The 20,276-nt window shown below is 56.9% G+C and overlaps 6 protein-coding genes across 6 annotated transcripts; 4 read left to right on the plus strand and 2 right to left on the minus strand.

The window, feature by feature from the left end:
• Positions 1–3,699: 3,699 nt before the first annotated feature.
• ACO1O0_000810 (F-box/LRR-repeat protein) lies at positions 3,700–5,784 on the plus strand (the record flags this gene model as incomplete). Its single annotated transcript, XM_083190306.1, has 1 exon — positions 3,700–5,784. The coding sequence occupies one exon, from the start codon at positions 3,700–3,702 to the stop codon at positions 5,782–5,784; it is 2,085 nt and encodes a 694-aa protein (XP_083054165.1).
• Positions 5,785–6,597: 813 nt separating this feature from the next.
• Positions 6,598–7,671, plus strand: TFC7 (histidine phosphatase superfamily; the record flags this gene model as incomplete). Its single annotated transcript, XM_083190307.1, has 5 exons — positions 6,598–6,602; positions 6,656–6,662; positions 6,720–7,368; positions 7,439–7,508; positions 7,602–7,671. The coding sequence occupies 5 exons, from the start codon at positions 6,598–6,600 to the stop codon at positions 7,669–7,671; spliced, it is 801 nt and encodes a 266-aa protein (XP_083054166.1).
• Positions 7,672–12,238: 4,567 nt separating this feature from the next.
• ACO1O0_000812 (uncharacterized protein) lies at positions 12,239–13,268 on the plus strand (the record flags this gene model as incomplete). Its single annotated transcript, XM_083190308.1, has 3 exons — positions 12,239–12,242; positions 12,458–13,108; positions 13,192–13,268. 3 exons carry the CDS (start codon positions 12,239–12,241, stop codon positions 13,266–13,268), a joined length of 732 nt encoding a protein of 243 aa, XP_083054167.1.
• Positions 13,269–14,945: 1,677 nt separating this feature from the next.
• Positions 14,946–16,410, minus strand: ACO1O0_000813 (Iwr1 domain-containing protein; the record flags this gene model as incomplete). Its single annotated transcript, XM_083190309.1, has 3 exons — positions 14,946–15,184; positions 15,278–16,264; positions 16,338–16,410. The coding sequence occupies 3 exons, from the start codon at positions 16,408–16,410 to the stop codon at positions 14,946–14,948; spliced, it is 1,299 nt and encodes a 432-aa protein (XP_083054168.1).
• A 299-nt stretch (positions 16,411–16,709) lies between these two features.
• ACO1O0_000814 (DUF899 domain-containing protein) lies at positions 16,710–17,426 on the minus strand (the record flags this gene model as incomplete). The annotated part of the gene is made up of 1 exon (XM_083190310.1): positions 16,710–17,426. The coding sequence occupies one exon, from the start codon at positions 17,424–17,426 to the stop codon at positions 16,710–16,712; it is 717 nt and encodes a 238-aa protein (XP_083054169.1).
• A 1,273-nt stretch (positions 17,427–18,699) lies between these two features.
• Positions 18,700–19,996, plus strand: ACO1O0_000815 (ATP-dependent RNA helicase domain-containing protein; the record flags this gene model as incomplete). Its single annotated transcript, XM_083190311.1, has 3 exons — positions 18,700–18,997; positions 19,055–19,251; positions 19,319–19,996. 3 exons carry the CDS (start codon positions 18,700–18,702, stop codon positions 19,994–19,996), a joined length of 1,173 nt encoding a protein of 390 aa, XP_083054170.1.
• Positions 19,997–20,276: the final 280 nt, after the last annotated feature.

Genomic DNA, 20,276 nt, shown 5'->3' on the forward strand with positions numbered 1-20,276 from the left:
AAGCCCAAAGGGTGTGGGAGGGCAGCCGAGGTGGATGGCACAGGTGACGAGCGTGAACGGGCGTGAACGGGCGTGACAGGCGAAATAGGCGAGACAGGCGAGACGGGTTAAACGGGTTAAACGGGCGTGATGGGCGTGCTAGGCGTGACGGGCGTGCTAGGCGTGACGGGCGTGCTAGGCGTGACGGGCGTGACAGGCGCGCGCCGATTGTGGTCGGCCGTCTCGATTCGGGCTGACGGGCTGCAGGATCTGCGCTGGACTGGCGGTGATGCAGAGGAGACGACCCTGGAATCACTGGGATTCTGGTGTCTGGTGCTCGGTAATGGTATCTGGATGCTGGAGGCTCAAATGGCGGACAGCGACTCGTCGTTTGTCGATCTCGAGGACGAAACCGGCAGTGGATTATCGATGGTCCAGCACCTATTATGCAGTGCAGACGCCTGAGGGAGGGGGAGGGGGAACCTTGGAACTCTTTTTTTTTCCCTCTGGGAGCTCTGGGTGTCCGTTCAATGTTGAGGTGAGGGGCAGAACACAAGCACAGAGGGGCACCTCCTAGGCTCCCGGACTGCGGTGTGGCTCCTAGGTACCTTGCCTCTATGTACTCGTTACCCGCCTCTCTCCCTTTACATGTGCTCACCTCGCCCAAAATCTCACAGAGTCATCTTCCAACGAGGCAATATTGGACACTAGATAAGTATTGATCTCGATATGGGTTTGAGAGACTCATTCCGGATGTTCCGCAGCCGCGCCCATCGACCCTCGCCACTCGCACTTTACCGTCCCCAAGTCTCGGTGCCGTTTAGCACGTTGCATTTTGCGACAATGTACGGTAGCAACGAGGAAAAAGACGACACAGTTTCGGCACCCGCTCTAATCTATCGGGGGCTGGAGACAGCCTGATGACACCTTGCCGGTAAAGTCATTGCCAATTGACGAGTGGCTTCGGTATCATATCCATAGTATATGGACATTAAAGGGGCGTCAGATGCCACCACGTCATCTCCAACAAGGCCCATGGCGCGAACGCAGCAAACAACCTTGCCATTCAATCCACCACAACGACGTACACCTGGACGGTTTAATTCACCAGTACCTACTTACTGCAACTGATATAGATAGGTACTTGGTTACTAGTCAGCCCTTTGGTACCTATCACTGCTGGGCGGATGCGTCCAGGACGAATCTATCTGGTCGCCAAGGGTAGCCGTGCCCGGTAGTACAACACGCAAGAGACGCGCCAAACGCGCCTCCTGGATCCCAGGGAAAACAAGCCATGGAACATGTGCTACGGAGTAGTATTATGCTTCTTCTAGAGAGAGACATGGATCTCCGCCTAACTATGCCGGGACCCGCATTTTCCTCCGGGGGTGACGTCTCGAGTATTCGTTCAGTGACAATGAAACGAGGCCGTGGCTGGAGGCATGTGAGCCGTATCTCGTCACATGGAAGCCGGGACAGGACAGACCGACAAGGGTGTTGCTGGAAATAGTAGCACGGGCATGCTTATTGCTCGCTACCTTGGGTAAAGCGTTCGCTTTCTCGAAGCTCCTCGTTGGGAGGGCCAACATTCTTCCCGTTGGCATGAATTATTGAATATTACCTGCCCGCGTATTCGACCAAATGCGGAATATTAACCCCCGACTTGCTTCTCTGTCTAGCGGTGCCGTACAGGTGCAGCCAAGCACAAAGGGTCCTCGGCCTCATTCTTGTCGATCGGGGGAGCCGGGCCAATGCAGGACGAGTTACACACTGCAGCACCGACCTCCTCCCAACGCCCAAGTTCCCACATGGAGGAGGTCTTATTTGGCATGGTGGCAAAATCATTGCCATGCTGTAGGCACTACATAGTAGTACTAGCACTAATAATCCCTCCGGCATCTACGGGTGACAATTGCGGTAATATTCATGGACGACCCGCGTATCCCCTGATTCCCAGACCGGCGGTTCGAAGACCGAGTCAGACACTCTCGTCTTAGACGTCCAACGGTCCAACTGCCCCCCAACGCTAAGCAGCTAGACGCCAGTGCTTCAGGATGATATCCGCCGACCCGCCTGGTGATAGGCTGGCAGCCAGCACCGAGGAGCTCAACACCCAAAAACATGGACCGTATTGGGTGAGGCACTTTCCTCGAGGCTGAGGTGAGGCGAGGTGAGCAGTCACCTCTCTTATCGCAGCGGGAGACGGGCAGGCGAGGAATTCATGCTGCCTATCCCCATCGGGACAGCGCTGTCGTTCAGAGACAGTACTACGTAGCATTACGTAGTAGGCGTCGGCTCTTGTGAGACAGCCAACGGTCGACGGATGACCATGGCATGAGGGCGTTGATGGTGCTTCGTACTTCGTAGTGGGGGTCGGTACTACACGAGTAAGAAGCAGGGTCCAAGACCAGCAAATCTGGGCCTGGCAAGCCTGGTGAGGGCATTGGTGAGGGGTTAGCTGCTTATCGATACGAAATCAGGCAGGGGGAGCCTAGTGACCCACTTGCAAGGGTCTTATTAGTCTTACCCCAGGTTGCCAAGGTCTTGCAGCATGCCTGCCTGCCTGTGTGAGCGCTTTCTAGGCCCAGTACCTTCGAAGATCCTGGGTGCCCAATACATGTATTCCTTTGTAAATAAGAAGAGAAAAAAAAAGGTAGACAATTATCCACTTCCTTTAAATTTCCGTAGGATGTCTAGGAATTGCCCACGGCCCGCTTCCGCCCGCCGTGGAGGATGCGAGGGTGAAGACACGAGGGCAATGCACATGATGTCCAGTGACCGACGGGGTCGGTTGGGCGATGGCTTCAGTGGGGTGAGCCCCCCTGTCATCCAGCCGGAGAACCGACGAGGTGGAGTCTCTAGTGGATGTCATGGGCCTTGTAGCGCGATAGGCAGTGACCCACCTGCTGCGTGGGAGCCCGCCTGCAGCCTCCACTGCGACAGTGCAGTAGGCTAGCAGCCCCCGGCTCTGCCCGCCCGGCCTCAGCGGGCTAATACTGGCTGTGGATGGATGGATGGATGGAGGGATGGATGGATGGTGGATGAATGGATCCACGGATGGTTGACACTCAGACAGTGACCTGACCTGCTCTACCTGGGTACCAGCCAAGTGCACCGTTGTCTTCGTCGATACTATTTCCCGCTCTTCCCTTTCCCTCCTGGCGCTCCCATGATCACCGGAATCGTACCTGGTGAACGACTGTCTCGCAAGATTTGGGAGATCCGGCTCTGCCCTGTTGATTTTGCCAACTGGGACCTTGGCCCTAGGCCCCTAACCCCAACGGCGCCCCCCCCCCCCCAACGTGTCCTGGTGACTTCAAACCCCGGTCATCACCCCGCGGTCTTCTGATCTCAGCGTCCCATCTCCAAGACTGGATCCAGCCTTATCTATCCCACCCGGCTTGAGCAACAACGGCACTTAAGGCACTTGCGTTGCCTCTGGCCGACTTTGATATAGGGGCATTACCTCATCGTCGAGTCGACTGGTGGACAAATATTGCCTTGTTGCTGCAATTATGAATTGACCTTGACGCTGCTGCACCAACCATCAGCGCCTCGTCATCGCCCCACCAGGCCAGACAAGACACCTGCGACCGCCCAGCTCAGCACCGGTTCCAAGGCCCCGATATCGATCTTGGAGAAGTCGGCAGGCCGCACGCCGTTGCAGGCAACCATATCTGTACAGGATATTCTCTGAGAATCTCTCCGCATCCAGGAATTATGGCCGATGCCCTCGAATCGACATCTGGGGCGTCGACCCCAACCCCGGGCGGCGACAATGACCTCTCAACCACTCCGCCCGAGCTGCCGCTCAACAAAGGCAAAAGTCGACAGCGTCTCCTGCGGGGCATCCAGCGCATGTCCTCATCGCCGTCCCTGACCAGCATCCGTCGCCCCAGATCTCACAGTGCCCCGTACGGATCGGCCGCCAAGAGCACCTTGTCTTGCGTCAGCCTCGCTGCTATCGCACCGCCCCGTACTCCCGGTAGTGCCAGGCCCTCTACGCCTCAGCCCTCGCCCCTCGGCCTCCACAGCTCCTCCTCTTCGAGGCCGGCCACCCCAGACCCCGAGTTCGCGTCTCTCGACACCATCGAGACGCAATTCGCTGTTCGCAGGGTTGAAAATGGCAAGCCTGGTTCCCCCCATGGGACGGCACCTCTCCCCGCCGACATCAAGTCATCACGGGCTGAAGGCCCCACGAAAGCGAGGACGGCCGCTGTGGCTGTCCAGAAACTGCCACCCCGGCTCTGGGACGCCGTGCCCCACGAAATTCAAGTCCGCATTTGCTCTTTCCTTGAGCCAAAGCAGCTGGTCCAGGCCTCGAGAGTCAGCAAGTCCTTCTATAGGCTTTGCTTTGATGGCCAGCTCTGGACTTCGATCGATGCCTCGGAATTCTACCAGGACATCCCGGCTGACTCCCTATCACGCATCATTATGGCGGCCGGGCCGTTCGTCAAGGATCTCAACCTCAGAGGCTGCGTGCAGGTGGAACATTACAAGAGGGCGGAAGTTATTGTCAAGGCTTGCAAGAATTTGATGAATGCCACGCTGGAAGGTTGCCGCAACTTCCAGAAGACGACGCTTCACAATCTTCTCGAGAACAACGAGAAGCTGATCTATCTAAATCTGACAGGTCTGACGGCAGTTTCAAACAGATCCTGCCGCATAATTGCCGAATCCTGCTCCCAGCTCGAGGCATTCAACGTCTCTTGGTGTCACAAGGTGGATTACAAGGGGATCAAGGCTGTGATCGAGGGTTGTCCCAAACTCAACGACCTTCGAGCCGGTGAGGTTAGGGGGTTTGATAACATCGACCTGGCGCAGGCCATATTTAGGACCAACAATCTGGAGAGGCTTGTGCTGAGCGGGTGCACCGAGCTCGACGACGAGGCCCTGAAGGTCATGATGCACGGCGCCGACCCCGAAATCGACATATTGACGGACCTTCCAGTTGTACCTCCTCGGAAACTTCGTCACTTGGACCTAAGCCGTTGCTCGAGATTGACCGACGCCGGCGTCAAGTCTATGGGGCACCTGACACCCGACTTGGAGGGTCTCCAGCTGTCCCGCTGCCGGTCACTTACAGATGCCGCCCTGGAACCTGTACTCGCCTCGACGCCACGACTTACACACCTCGAATTGGAGGACCTTGAGCAGCTGACAAACACACTGCTGTCCGAACACTTGGCTAAAGCACCGTGCGCGACCAGGCTGGAGCACCTGTCCCTCAGCTACTGCGAGAATCTCGGAGACGTCGGCATGCTCCCAGTGATGCAGCAGTGTGTTAGCCTGCAGAACGTCGACCTGGACAATACCCGGATCAGCGACCTCGTGCTTGCCGAAGCCGCTTCCATGGTCAACAAGCGATCCCGGAGGGCTGCGGCGCCGGGAGTGAAGCCCAAAGCCACGCTGCAGATGGTGGTGTATGACTGCCAGAACGTCACCTGGACCGGTATCCGGGAGGTCCTCTTCCGGAACACCCAGGTCCGCCCGGGCGGCCGGCCTGGCCGAGTCACCTACCCGACGGAGGCCATCGCCCTGAAGTGCTTCTACGGCTTCCAGATGACGGTGGACGAGCACCAGAAGCGGGTCCTCCGGGGCGACCTCGATTCGGCGGCGCGACTGGAGAGGAAGTGGGCAGACTACATGCAGGCTACGGAAGAGGCGGGAATGGGGGGATCCGGGCACCGCCGGCGCCGGCGCCGTGCGCGGGAGGCAGCGGCGCTGCACCTCAACGAGGAGGACGGCGAGGCCCAGAATGGGCGGCGCAGAGCCAGGACCATGGGGACCTGCTTCGTGATGTGAAGTGCTACCAGCAAGTAGTACTTGAGCCGTCACCCAGGGGAGTACACGCGGACTTTGGGAGCGATCTGCATGCAACCGGATCCGGGATCTAAACAGGTGGATATTTGTGTGATTGGGAAGGATGGCATTTGGGAAGGCTTTCATTGACGCCAGCAGGTTTTGGGCTGGCCCTTTCATGGAGTTTGCCCTAGTGCTGGAGTTCTGGTGGTCGGGACTGGGCTGATTCAAGTTCCTTGCGGGAAGCATGGTAATAGCACGCGGCCGCGTACGTCGAGGACTAGTCACCTTACGGACCTGTCTGAACCATTATGGGGGGTTATTTGTATCGCAGATAGAATGAGCAATTAGTTAATGAGTATCCTGCCAAAAAAAAGGATAAAACCTGTATCACAAGCGAAGATCTTGCCTACTAATAATCCTACTACTGTGTCCTTCGTGGCCATTCCCTTTATGGAAGGGCACATAGCCCAGGCCCAACTCTAACTCTATTAATAGTCGACGTTGATATCAACGCCCCTTCCTTCCAACGAATTTACAGCTGATGCATCAGCCCATAGGTAGTCACTGAGGACTGAGCATCTCCGATTTCTCGACCATTCCGATGAGTTGACGATGGTCTGCAGCCGGGGGTATGTATATACGAGGGGATTCAGGAACCTCGGCGTGGGGCATCACAGTGGGGCACTCTTCAAGATTCAGGGCCCTCTTGACGGTCTTCACCACACCGTCTCCAACCTCACCCCATCAACCCTCCCGGCCCTCGCCATTGGTGATATCCCAAGATGCCACTCGAAGTTATCTACGTCGTCCGCCATGGGGTAAGTCTCACCAAGCACCAGCCGTTGCTGCGGTCGACTCCTCCACCCGCCAGACCGGCCGTGATTACGATGCGTCATCTGTCCCGGAGCTGACTTGCCCCCTCCTCGTGATTCCAGTTCCGCACGGCCTGGACCGTCGACCCCATGACCGGAATCTACTCAGCAACAGTCCGCTCACCAACTGGCATCGCCGCCGACCCGCCCCTCACGTCGCATGGGACTCGCCAGGCCGACGAACTAGCCCGCCATCTCCTCTCGCTTGACCCTCCCATCGATACGGTGTATTCGAGCCCTTACTATCGGTGCCTCCAGACCATCACGCCTTTTGTCAACCTTAAGAACGCCAAGATCCTGCCGGAGAAGGGAATTTCGGAATGGTTTGGCTCGGCGCCCTTTGACCATCCACAGCCGGCGCCGACTGAGGTCCTCAAGCCCATGTTCCCCGCATACTGCGTTGACTACGTCTCTGCCCGGACACCATCGAGAAAAGGCGAGACATTGCCACAGCTGTACGAGCGCATCGCCGCCACCGTCAGAGATATCGTGGAGCGCTGCGATGCCGAGGGCAAACGCGCTATTGTACTCTGCACCCACGCGGCAGTGGTCATCGCCCTGGGGCGCATCCTGACCGGCAATGTGCCCGAGAGCCCTGACGTGGACGACTTCCAGGCGTTCACCTGCGGTCTTAGCGTCTATCGCCGCAAAGGGGCCAGCAGCGGCTCCAACCTGGCCGACGAGAAACTTGTGCCTTCGGCAACGGGTCTTGGTATGGATCTCCCGCCCTGCTTACACTCAACCGCGATGGACACGCCCCTGACAATCAACTGCACGCACAGGCTTGGGAGATTGGACCTGCGAGCTCAATAGTGATTGCAGCTTCTTGAGCCATGGTGCCGAGAGAGGATGGTACGTCGGCATGCATCCCTTTTTGCTTTTCTCTGCCCCGGCCCGTCCCAGAATCGAGTTTGCGAGGTCCGTGCTGACAACCATGCGCGATAGGATGTTTTCTGGAGATGAATCGTTTCCAGACACAGGGTCCATGTCTCGCGGGGACGAACCTAAGCTCTAGTTGCACATGATGCAATTAAACCCCCTTCAGGGCGCTGAGGTGAGACCTGACCGGCAGCAGCGTATCTGACCGTTGGCGGGGGCTTCTCCACAGGCAATGTTGAGGTCTCGGAGTATTGGGACGATCAGAGACAACTCGGCATGTCGTCTGCAAGGTACCAAGCAGGCACCGTCTTCCTCAGACACACTTCGCAAGGCGATAGATATGCTGCCAATTGTCACGCTCTATTAAGACTAGCGAGTTGCTCGCGTCGGACCCGGGAACTACGGCTCAAGATGGTTTGCTCGTCCGGTCACTGGTAGGGCACAACAACCCCTACGGAACCTTAAACTATCGGTGTAAGCCATGGTTTGCTGTGCCAGACACCAGGCGCTTCTTCAATGTCGGGGCGACGTCAACCAAAAAAAAAAGGGGGGCGGGGGGGCGGGGGGCGGTGCAAGCAGCAAGACCAACTTCAGAGGTAAACACCCAACAGAGCCTTGCGGTATTCCCTTGAGTGGCGTTATTTCAGGTTATGAGGAGCACGCGCCTCCATCCTGCAACCGTCAACACAGCCTGGATCGATATAGGAAACGAACCTGGAGGCTAAGATCAGTTACTTCGTGCAGTCATGGCTGGGAACTATCGCTCCGAGGAGGCTTAGATATGTGGACCAACGCCTATTTTGCGGACCAACACTAGTTGCAGAAGCGCACGAGGATGCCTCCCTTGGCCCTTGGGGCTGGACAAGCGGACATGTGTGGATGTTGGGTGTGTTGCTTGTGCGATGGGGGCTATCGAATGGGGATCAGCTGGCGGCAACACGGAGGTTGAGACAGGTCGTCTAGGTTGCCTAGGGGCTAGTAGAACAGAACGGTCAAGGCTCTAGAGCGTCATCTGTATTCTGGGGTGTGGGGACACCGTTGTATGGACAATCAAACACGTTGTGCGGCGTGCTTTGTGTCCGTGGGTTTCGCGGATGTAGATCAGACAAGTCAGTCATGTCTAATTGACTAGGCGGTGTCGCTAACAGAGAAATAAGTGTTCTAAAGCGCAAGGTCTTGGCGAAAGAAACGAGAAATACCGTAGCTGCTGGAGCTCGCCGATAGTGTACCACTGGACGCTTGTCAGCAAAACCCAACTCCACCCGACAACGGGGTCTCGGCGGTCGATGACAGTTGGTGATGGAGTGCAACGGTGGAGTTGTTGTGGCGGTTGGTCGACTAGGCTCTCCCAAATCATCGGGATCCCGGCTGCCCGGCACCTTGGATTGGGAACCTCGTGAAGAATACTTAGCACCACAGTGGAGCGGACGGTACGGAGAATAATACTTGGTGCTGGTGCTGGTGCTGGTGCTGATCCGTGATGATGAAGTCCAGGGTGCTTTCCGAGTTCATGGCACCTTCCACCACAACCAACGTTGACGCCTTCCTCTGTACTGCTGTAGCCTCGACTATATTGGGAATAGCGTACAGATCATGTGTCCCTGCGCACCATTCGCTGCTTCCTCCCTGGAGCAACTCCGCCTGCGCTTTGCATCTTTGCATCGTTGACCTTTTGACGCTGCAGCACATCGCAACACCTTCCAAGCCTCCCTTGCCGCCGAAAAAGAAAGGAAGCGAACGTCGTTGGCCTGTTGGCTACACCGGTTACACCACACGGTGCACATGCTGCCATGTTGCCATGCTCCCTTTGAGCCCAAGGAGGATCCGTCAACCCGCGGGCGTCAATCGGCACCGAACTCATGGCCTCCTTCATTGATGATCTTCCGGTGGGGGACCCGGTGCTATGGTTGGCCATGCTCATCCGACCCATTCGATACCGAAGCCTGGGCGCGCCGACCAACATCAGCAACGTGCCCAAGCGCCACCGTTGGTCCTGACAGACGACAATAGCCACAACAATAGAGATGACCCCAGCACAGACTGTGGGAAATGGGGGATATTAGTCGCCAAGGCGCACATAGTACTTGAATGGCGGCCCTCGACAGCGCTTCCAAAGGAGCCTTGTCGGGCAGCTGCGCCCGCAGTTCCATCCCACTGCCCGACACGATCTCATCATCTCACCATCATCAGACAGGCGTCGCCCAAACGGTTAGTGCTGCCGCCGAAACGAGATACTCGCAGCTCAGCGCCTGGGTCGAGGAACCAAGCAAGGCAGACACAGGCAGACACAGCTGGTGGCTGCTACTCACACGGTCGCAGTGCAGCTTCAATGCTCTTTATTATTCGCATAGCTCAAATCCCCCCGCAGCCGTCCCGGGGGTTTGCTTTTTCGTCGCTCTCCCAGCCCTTCCTTGCCTTGGAGTCTCCACCATGGGCAGACCCTTTTACAGGGGTCCTGGCTATCCGTCGATCGACCATTTTCTCCCGTTCCCCACTGCCCGCGGTCGCTCTAGCTAGGCAGCCCAATCATGATGGTGGCTGGTGCTCTCGGCCATCCCTTTGTGGCTTGTACCATGTACTAATAAGACGCAGGGCAGCCCGTGCCGCGTGCTCAGGCCGTTTTTTTTTTCCTTGCTCAAGAGATCTTGGGCAGTTCTTTAGAGAGGAAGGGATGTGTGGATGTGTGCGGATGACAGGGCCTAGAAAAGGTTCGAGCTCGAACACATGGTGCTGTGGTCAGCAAAGGCGGCCTCCCTTGGGAACCCCATTGTCTCCATTCTCCCCATGGCTCCCATTGGCACAAATGTACGAATACGCACTTCCTCCTCAATTCTCCAGTCGACAGGCTACCAACCAGCAGCTCAGGCGACCAACGCCGAGCGTCTATTTACCGACAGTCTGGGAACAGCTGAAGGTCGCGCATTACTTCGGGGGAAATGTAAGGATTGGGATTTGGGACCCAACAGCATGAAGACGACAGCTTATTTGGCTTGGCGGCTTTCGCCGTTTCACGCGGCCAGCGTTGGACCCGACAGTCTGGTACCCCCCTGCGTATTGGAGAGTCTTTACTCGTTGAGGCTGGGTCTTCCAGGGTATTTCCAGGATCCCATTCATCCCAATGCCACCCAACAAACACTTTTGGCCAATGACACGCGCCGGGCATGATTGCCTATGTCTCTAGACAGTGTCCGGGCGAAGCCGCACTCCTATTCACCTCATTGACCCTCGACATTCATCATGCAGCCTCCGAAAGCCACTTCACATCTGACTCGTCTGGTTGCATCGACAGTGTTCCACTCCGGCTAGAGCCCCGGGGCCAGCCATGACGATCCTCAGTGCCATTAGGGCCATCATGAGAACCGTGCGGCTCTCTCAAAGTCTTCAGTGCCGGTTCTGTGACCTGTCCAGCATGGGTCAACAGACGTCGGAGGCTATCTTGGGACCCTTGGCAATCTTGCCCTTGCTGGGCACCCCTTGGGGTCCGTCGCCGGGGCCAGCCTGCGCCAGATTGGCAGGTTGACGCACAAAGCTGTCAGCAATCAGCAGCCAGCAGCCAGCAATCAGCAATCAGCATGAGGCAGGGCAGTTCGACTCCACCTGAGAGCCAAGAGCGCCTTCGATGAATCTGATCTGTTTGTCTGTTGGTTATTCATTGGCCCCTGCAACTCTCCCTGCCATACTCGTACATACTAATTACAAAGTACCCTTAGCATTCGGGGCCCGGGCGTCTACGAGGAGCCAGCCCATGCTGTCATGGAGGTGCGCTGACGGACCGTTCGCCGTGCCGTTCCCACACGGTCCCCGATGTGTCTTAGGTACAGTACTAGTGATGCCACGCCTGCCTCTCCGTCTCGGACCTAGCCTATACGACTGATTACATTGTCGACCAAGGGCGGCCCATCTGCAGAGCATTGTACACGGCTCCACGAGAAACAAGAAAAAGACATGCATCGACAAGTGTCGTCGAAATCTCCACGCCCGCAGCCCCTGTCCCCGAGACGCCGCAGGTACCCTCTGCCTGTAGATTCTGAGAACTAATAGTACTAATCCCCGAGGCTATCGTACAGTACGTGTGGAGTGCTGTTGGTCCGTCGCATCCACGCCTGCGGCGAGAGGGGAACATAGACCCCTGGTTGAATGAAAGCAACCCATTTCCATGAATAGTGCCCGCTCGCCCATTCTTTAATCCTCTCTCCTTCCGGAAGCCCTCATTACAGTTGATTTAGGTACAGGCACCAGACTGGGGAGAAGCAAACTGGAAGTCCAAACCACCCAAACATCACCCCTAGCGATCAGACATTGGTTCGGTAGCCGCAAGGCCCGACCGCCTGAACCGTTTCGTTGGCTCGCCCTTGCGGTATACATCTGTTATAGTTCGCACTCCGTCGTGTTCATCACTCTTCGACATCCCCTTCTATTTATCCCTTCTGCCTCCCTCTCCCTCTTCATCATCTCAGACCTTGGTGTCTTAACGGGACTGCTTCTACGATACACTACGCTCTCTTCACTTCACATTCGCATCCCTCGAAAGCTCTCCGTGCTGCGCCTGGTCCTGAACAGAGCGAAAAGTGCTCTCCGGGTCTGAATCATGTCCATAACCCAGGGGCAGCCTGAGCTTTACAGCTCTTCGCCCTCCGGGGTGATGAATCTTGGAGCCATCACAGATATCGAGACCCCGCCACCGTCAAGAAGAGGTTCACAGGATGAGTGCTTCCTGCCTCACCCAGCTCAGCAAGAAATACCACAAACACCCCCGGAGTCAATAACAGGAAGCCCTCACTTTGAGCCAGCAGGTGAGTCTCATACCCCACAATCCTGGTGGAATGAATCTAGAGCTGACTAGTTTCTAAAAGTAGCATCACTCGCCAAGAGCCAATTCATCCATCCTTTCCCTGTCAGACTTTCTTACCCTGACACTCCAGTCACATCACCAATACGGCTACCAAGCCTGGACGAGTTTGTGCAAGGTGTTGAAGCCCTCGCAAGATCCTACGGCCAGCCGCCATCATGGACACCCCCAACCACGACACTACCTAGCATCACTCGGGTGGCGTATGAGCAAAAGCCTCTCCCTCCTCTTCCACCATACTCACAACCAGACCCTTCCTACGCATACCACAACTATCCCAGGACAGAGCATCACATTCCCGGCCCCAGCCCCCAGATGGGCTACCTCAGCCCGCCTCCTGAATCCGATCAGCGGCACTGCAACAAGAAGTACACGACCGAAGAGGGGGATTTCATCATCTACGCCTGGCATGACAAGAAGCAGAAGTGGCAGAGCATCAAGAGGGATTTTGGCCGCATCTTTGGCACTAAGCCCGAGCGCACCATCCAAGGACTCCAGGCCTGGTACTACCGGATGAACCAGCGCATCCCGGTCTGGGATCAGGACGGCTGGCTCATCTTCAACGACGAAGACGACATCGAGCCCCGCTACATCAGCATCAAGTGCCGGGAGCGGGATGCGGTGCACAAATCTGAGCCTTTAGGCCTCGCACAGCGGTATCCAGAGCGTGCCATGCATTACTCCTGGGTCGATCCAGAGGTCAAGCACCAGGCACGAGACTGGGGTGAGTAACAGCCTAAAGCTTGCTAGTTCCTAGCGGCGGCGCCCAGCGAGAGGAGTATCATTGAATGCTGACATACGAGGCAGCGGCGAAGCGAACCATGCAGTACGAGGAGCGCCGGGAGCGGAGAAAGCGCAAGGAACTACGGAGAGCAAGGCTATGAAGAAGAAAAAGAAGACCTGGACTCTTCTTCGCGGTGGTTGGCGATGCCCCCCCCCTACGAATCCCACGGTTTAACGCACACACATTTTACGACGCGCGCTCAGATGATTACAACGCCCTAACGAACTGGCCCCCAATAGGCCCCCCTTGTACCAAAAAAAAAATCGCCTTCTCTCTCCTTTGTCGAGGCACCCTCTTGTCTCCTGGTCGGCGATTCGCGGAGAACGATACGGCGCAGGTAACCATTACAAAACCCAGCGCTTCATTTTTATTTTATCACATGTTTGGTTCGCTCCGCAAACCTCGCCTGTACTACTAGAGGAGGACGCGGGATATTATTAGGCTTCTACAGATAGAGAGTCTCTGTTGTGTATTTTGGCACGGCGGATGGACTACCAATATTCATTCCTAGCTACGGAGTAATGTGGAGGGATATACAGCACACAAGATCTTCACGCCGATTAAGACATGGTTTGGATCCGGGTATACCCGAGACGGATATCTTTTTTTGTACGACGCATTGCACATATGACGGATGACAGATCAATACTACATAGCACGTAGTAGCAGTACTACATTGGAAAAAAACAACAACGAGTATCTATCCATGCCTGCCCGGGTCCGTCGCATTTCGGCATCGTCTCTGACACATGCGCTTCAGCCAAGGGTATGCAGGCCGCCTGCCCTGTGGTAAAATAACACCCCCCCCCCCCCCCCCCCCCGGCCCCCGCGGAGTAATAGTATTACTACGGAGTACGTACGTATGTAATACTAAGCATGTATGTAATAGGACACCCACCCTAAAGGATGAGACATCCTTTTTGTCAAGGTGAATCTGGAAATAAATACCAGGCTGGGGGTATTTCCGTGGCTGGGGGTATTTCCGTGGCTGGGGGCGTTCGGGGCCTCGTTGGCTGTCAAACTTGGCAGTCAGTCGAGAGAGAGAAAAGTGTGTGTGTGTGTGTGTGTGCGTGTGCGTGTGCGTGTGCCGCAGGACAGTCGCCAGGGTCACTGCCCCCCCAGGCTTCCACCTCGTTGGGTGCGGCGAAGAAAATCGGGGTTGACAATTGACAGTCACACTTCCACCGGCGCTCCCGTGTGTGGCTCGACGAAGCAATATACTCGTACTCGTACGAGTTATCAGTATGGCGCGTCCGAGAAGGGACGGGGCGGGGCGAGGGGCGGGCGTTGAAGGTTACTGTCTGGCGGGACATGAGGGGGCCCCCCGATGGAGAAGCTGGGGGTGCCCAGTAATACTACATAGTACTAGTACGAGTATCAAGTCTTTTTCGACGGCAGCTGCAGGTTCCTCTCATCCGGAAGGCTAGTATGAAACATGTACAGGCGGACAGTCCTGTCTGGGCGGGTTGTGGCGGTGTTGGCGACATGGTGACCACTGTTGTTAGTCGTGGTGTTGGTGGTGTTGGCCCCCAAACAGTGCGGTGACACCGGGCTGGTGCCTATTGGCCCGTGAGGCTGATATCCAAGGGACTGGGAGCCAATTTGCCATTGAAGATTGTTGTTGGGACCCATCATCCGCCTTTCCCGGGGAATTCTTCACGTTTTTTTTTCTGGGTCCAGAGTTTAGACGGGTACGGATTACGGAGCGCACGCCGCATGGTGATGAAGAAGGCACGGTAGTAGTGCTAGTGGTTCTTGGTAGGAGTAGTATCCGCAATTACCGAGCATCTGCATGGCGGCGTTGCATGTATGCCTTGATCCTGGCCATGGCCACGTCATCGTCGTCTCCCTCGATGACCATCTCGTCGCTGTCTTCGTTATCCGGCGAGTAGAGGTCGTTGTCAAACTCCTCGTCGTCCGAGGCATTGGTCGTACGGTAGTAGTAGGCGTGGCGGTTGTACTCGTCGTCAGAGTCAACCTCATCCTCGGGATAGTCGGCCGTGTAGTAATTCTCGGCTATTTGATGGCGTCTCATTAGTCTTGCTGCGAGAGAAGGGGGGGGGGGGGGGGGGGTTACAGCGATGAAAAGAAAAGGGGGGGATGGCATACCATTTTCATCCTCGTCGTCCTCCAGGTAGTCATCGTCTTCGTCGTGTTCGGGTCCAAAGAAGAGCACATCGTCCTCCTCACCATCCAGAACCAAGACACCCACGTCACCAGGTGACACATCTACGGCCATGGAATTGGCCGGGATCCTAACGTACTCGTCGATGACCCAGTCGCTGTTGTCGCTATCATCCTCGCTTACGTCGTCTGTCATGACCGTGTCTGCCTTGTGCTGCTCCTCCTGGGTATCCGTAGATGGCCGGTCGGGATGCCGCTCCTGGTAGCGCTTGGCTGGGGCCTTGGGCCTGAACTTGAACTTGTCCTCCTGCTTCCACTTGTCCATCTCCATCTCCTCGAGGTTCGCGCCAATCTCGTTGAGGACCCATTGGTTCATGTCAGCAGCAATCTTATCAAGGTCCTCCGCATGAGGCCTGGCGGCTGAAACAGGAGGGGGCGCGCGAGTTACGGCATCCGGGCGTGGTGACTTTGCTCTCGTGGTGCTCGGCTTCTTGAGCTTGCGCGGCGGCTCCAGCTCCCCCGGCTTCCCAGTTTGCACACCCCTATCGGTGGGCATCTCCTCGGTAGGCGACACGGTGGCGTTGAGGGACCGCCGGGCCATCTTCTTCCGACTACGCTCGACGAAGACGGCGGGACTGGCTCTGCTCTTCTTGGACACGCCTGGGGTAGGCGCCTGAGCCCCCTGCTTCATCATCATGGCCCGCGACAGATGGAACCTCCGCGGCTCGGGGGTGGCGGCTCCTCCCACGCGCTGCAGGCTCGGTCGAGGCTCGAGTGTCTTCCTGGGGGAGGGAGCAGCAGCAGCGCCGGGGCGCTTTGGCGACTGGGTGGACTCATCGTTGGGGTTGGAGACGTGGATGACGGGGGGCGCATCGTGGCGGGGCGAGGTCGACTGCGGTTTGGATGCGCCGTCGCGGCGCTGGTAGGCCCAATGGTTGCTGCTGCGGGCTCTCTTGACTCCGTCATCAAATTCTGGTTGGTGGTCAGCTAGGGGTATAGGCGCGGATGGGGAGGATGGGATAAAGGGGGAGGGGGGTGTGCGTACGGAGGAATGTGACGGGAGTGGCTTCCTCGTCGCGCTTGCGCTTGACGCGGATGAGCTGGGGGGGTATCGACATGATGGACTTGTTTGCCAAGTGCCTGTGTGAGTATGGGAAGGTGAGTTCTTGGGTGACACGAGATTGCTGCGACGATGGTGGTGGGATGGATTGGATGCGATTTGGGTGGGGAGCTCTGGAGATGGAATAATTTAGTGGGGCAACACTGTGGCCTCAGCAACGTCATGAGCACAACTGCAAGCTGTCAAACTCCAACTTCCATTAAACAAGTCGGTAGGCAGAGAACACATATGGCACTTCGTCAAGCCCACCAAATACACCATGGCATCCCTCCCGTCACAGCCCGATTTAACTATCCCTCAGATCTGCTCGATATATTCGTCCTTGAGCTTGAACTCGGCCGGCCCCCCTTTGCCAATCTGCCTGCCCAGAGGCGTCATGTCCAGCAAGGCGAGGGTCGGGAGGAACTTCTCGCCGCCCCGCTGAAAGGTTGAGTACGTGTGGTAGACGCTGCCATCCTTCTTGAAGAAGACGCTGTACCCGGGGACGTCGCCCTGGGGCCACGTCTTGCCGGCCTTCTCCAGCTCGTCCTTGGTGCGGAAGTTGAGCTCGATGGGCGTGACCTTCTCGTCGAGCGTGGCGTGGAGGTCGTAGTTGAAGTCGGAGTCGCCGCTCGAGTACCAGGGGAAGGTCCAGCCGTTGCGCCTCTTGAAGGCCTCGAGCTTGTCGGCGGGCGCGCGCGACACGCAGGCGAGGTTGGTGTTCTTGAGGCGCAGATGGCGCACGTCGGGGAGCGACTCGCCGATGTGGCAGCAGCCGCGGCAGCCCTCGTCGTCGTCTGGGTCGAACATGAAGTGGTAGACAATGAGCTGGTCATTACCTTCAAAGAGTTCTGACAGCGTGCGTGTCTTGCCCGCGCTGTCCTTGAAGGTGTACTCCTTGTCCACCCGCACCATGGGCAGGGCGCGGCGCTGCGCGTTGATGGCGTCGTTGAGGCGAGTGAGCTCCTTTTCCTTCTCGAGGAGGCTCTTCCTGGCCGTGAGCCAGTCCTGGTGGGAGACAACCTGGGTCGCCATGATGTAGGTGATGTACGGGGGCTGTTCAGGTTCAGGTTCAGACTACAGGTGTTACTTGGCCAATGCAAATACACATCACCACCTCCGTCAAGTGTTGGAGGGCCTCCCGACCTTTGTACCCATTATCCTGACCACGTCACCTCACATCATCACAGGTCAATAGTGTCGTCGCCTTCCCCATGCGGTCAACTCGCTCTCAGCGGCGTCTTCTTGGAAGCACCTAAGATGCCTGGCTGGGCCACTTAACATGGATGGAGTGCTGTCTGGGGGTGGCTTCCGGCCACGCGATCGCATAACGTCCCCCGGATACAATATTCACGAGACGCGAGATATGAATGGGGGTTCCCAGACCGTTGGACGCCACGGAATCACCAGCGCATTAATGATGATGAAGCTGCTGTTTGCCAAGTTTCATCAAACCCAGTTTCATCGACACCACTCTGCGATCCTGGCTGCACTAACCCATCACATATACAAGCACATCTGATCCGAGTATTTCAGATACTATATGCAACCTCAATACAATGATACCATACTTGATTATTATTCGACCCCTGGGTCCACCATGAACAGCTTGTGACGATGCGTACTAGTACTACTTACTGGTCCAGCCCAACGTCTTCCATCGTCCCAGTCACATCCAACGTGAATGACCGGAAATGGGCTTTTGCCACGGTGGAGAGGAGATAACATGTGAGAGGCCGCCATTCGCACTGATTCCCACAATTCCCACATTGATGCCATCCCAAGTACGCAAGAATGACCAGTATGGCGCTGCGGTCGAACAGACTTTGGCGGATCTCATCTCGGGCTTCCTAGCACCAACCCAATTGACCGTACTGCCCAGACCGCACACAGTTCTGGCCGGCGTGTGCCTGATCGGTCTGATGCTAACTGCCACTGGCTGCCCCTCCGTCCTAGCCGCTGCCGAGTCTGTCCGTTGAAGCCTGTCTGCGGCTGAATCCGGGTGAGACTTTCAAGTTTGGTGTCACTGGGGACCCCTCCTGCGTTTCTCTTCTCCCTTAGCAGTTACTGCGTGCCGTCATAACCCCTCGATCAAAGACCCAGAGACTTTATACCTTGTGTGCTTTCGCCTCTGGGATTTGCTTCTGCCCTTCTTTCTGTACAATCACCTACCACCCACTCATCATCCCCATTCTACTCCATGGCTGAAGCTCACTCAGAGACCAGCTGACACTAGTCGGTATACTTGACCGCACCCACCGCTACGAGAATCACATATTCACCAAAAGGGACCGCGAGTCCCACCGCCATGGCAGCTTCTCTTGCTCCGCCTAGGATGACGCTCTACGGTGCAGGAAATTCCCCGGTACCTGACATGGCAGCACAGACAATCACGTACCGCAAGCCTGGGACAACCCCGCCAGTGTTCCTGGCCGGATCCTTCTCAGAACCGCAGTGGGTGCCCCGTGAGATGGAGTACACGCAGGACCCGGATGGCGAGTATAAGTACACGTGCGAGATCCATGCCGTGCCGGGCCACGACTACCAGTTCAAGTTCAGAGTCGGGGAGGGCGACTCGTGGGTTCTCGACGAGAACAGCCCCGTCGGTAGGTTTTCCTGACCCTGCATTCTCAGAGTGTTGGCCTGATAAACTCCCGGCATAGAAACGGACAGCATGGGCAACAAGAACAACTTACTGAGCGTGCCCCGCAATGGCCCTCCCAAGGCGACTCGCTCCGTGCCCGGAAAGGTCTTGAACGAGCTTGGCCTGGTCGACATTGACAGTCGATCATCCACGCCCATTGAGCAAGTGGCCAACACGGCGGCCGAGGTGGCAGACACTGCGGAGAGCCTTGAAGAGGTAGGAGATACAGTTGCCTGTTATAGACCTGATGGCGGAGCTTTTTGTCGTGTTGACGCTTTTGCAGGATAAATCCGACACTTCCAGCGGGTTCTCGTGGAGGTCTGAAGACATAGCGGGGACTCCTCTTTTCGCCCACGAGAGCTTCGGAGATTACCACGTCGTGGGGGACGCTGCGAACCACGAGGGGCTCGGCCTGAGAGTCCCCCGGAGCCAACCCAGATCGTCGTCGGGGGAGTACCCGCTCGACGACGTCGACGTCGACATCAACGACCCGACGATCGAGAAGTTCCCCTCGGACCGCGGCTCCGTGATAGATACGCTGCGCAAGATCCAGTCCAGCCTTGGGGAGGACAAGGTTCAGGTCGACAGCGCGCCGCCCTCGCCTCGCAATGTGGGATGGACAGCATCCGTTGACTTTGCAGGCGATGCTCAACACTCATCCGGATCGCTCAGCCCGGAAAGCCCCACGGCATCTAGGGGAAGAAGCGAGGACAGACTGTCGCGCAGCAGTTTCGACCCCAAATCAGCCGTGTCACTCGGTCCCATCGCGGAGGAGCCCAGACCGAAGAGCGGAGAGGCTGCGGCAAGCCAAAAGCCTGGCTTGAAGAAGAAACCACGAGGGGCCGTGTTCGATAACCCCGAGAGTGCCCAAAGCGACACCAACAGTCGCGATTGGGCAGGCGAAAAGGTAGTGTCCCCCAGGGGAGGGTTTAGTGCAGACCCCATCAGTCCTAGATCATGAGGGTGAACAGCTTGCAGACCACGAGAACCGACAAGACGAGCGCCAGTCTGAGAACTGGCCCGGTAGGATAAAGTTTCCTGGGTTTCTTGGGTCAGGAAGCGGTTGGAATGCATAAGAAGGGTAGTAGTGGCTGCGACGTAGGTTCAGATCTCGAGTCCTTGGCTTGACAAGGACGATGGTTGGGGAAGCGAGTGCTGGAGGAGGCTGTTAATTTACGTTCCCGAGGTCTCGGAAGATACTCATACTATATAGCATCAAAATCGATGCAAAAGATAACCTC

This window comes from Amphichorda felina, assembly GCF_050947745.1.
Source record: "Amphichorda felina strain 45539 chromosome Unknown scaffold_1, whole genome shotgun sequence".
NCBI classification, from domain to species: Eukaryota; Fungi; Ascomycota; class Sordariomycetes; order Hypocreales; family Bionectriaceae; genus Amphichorda; species Amphichorda felina.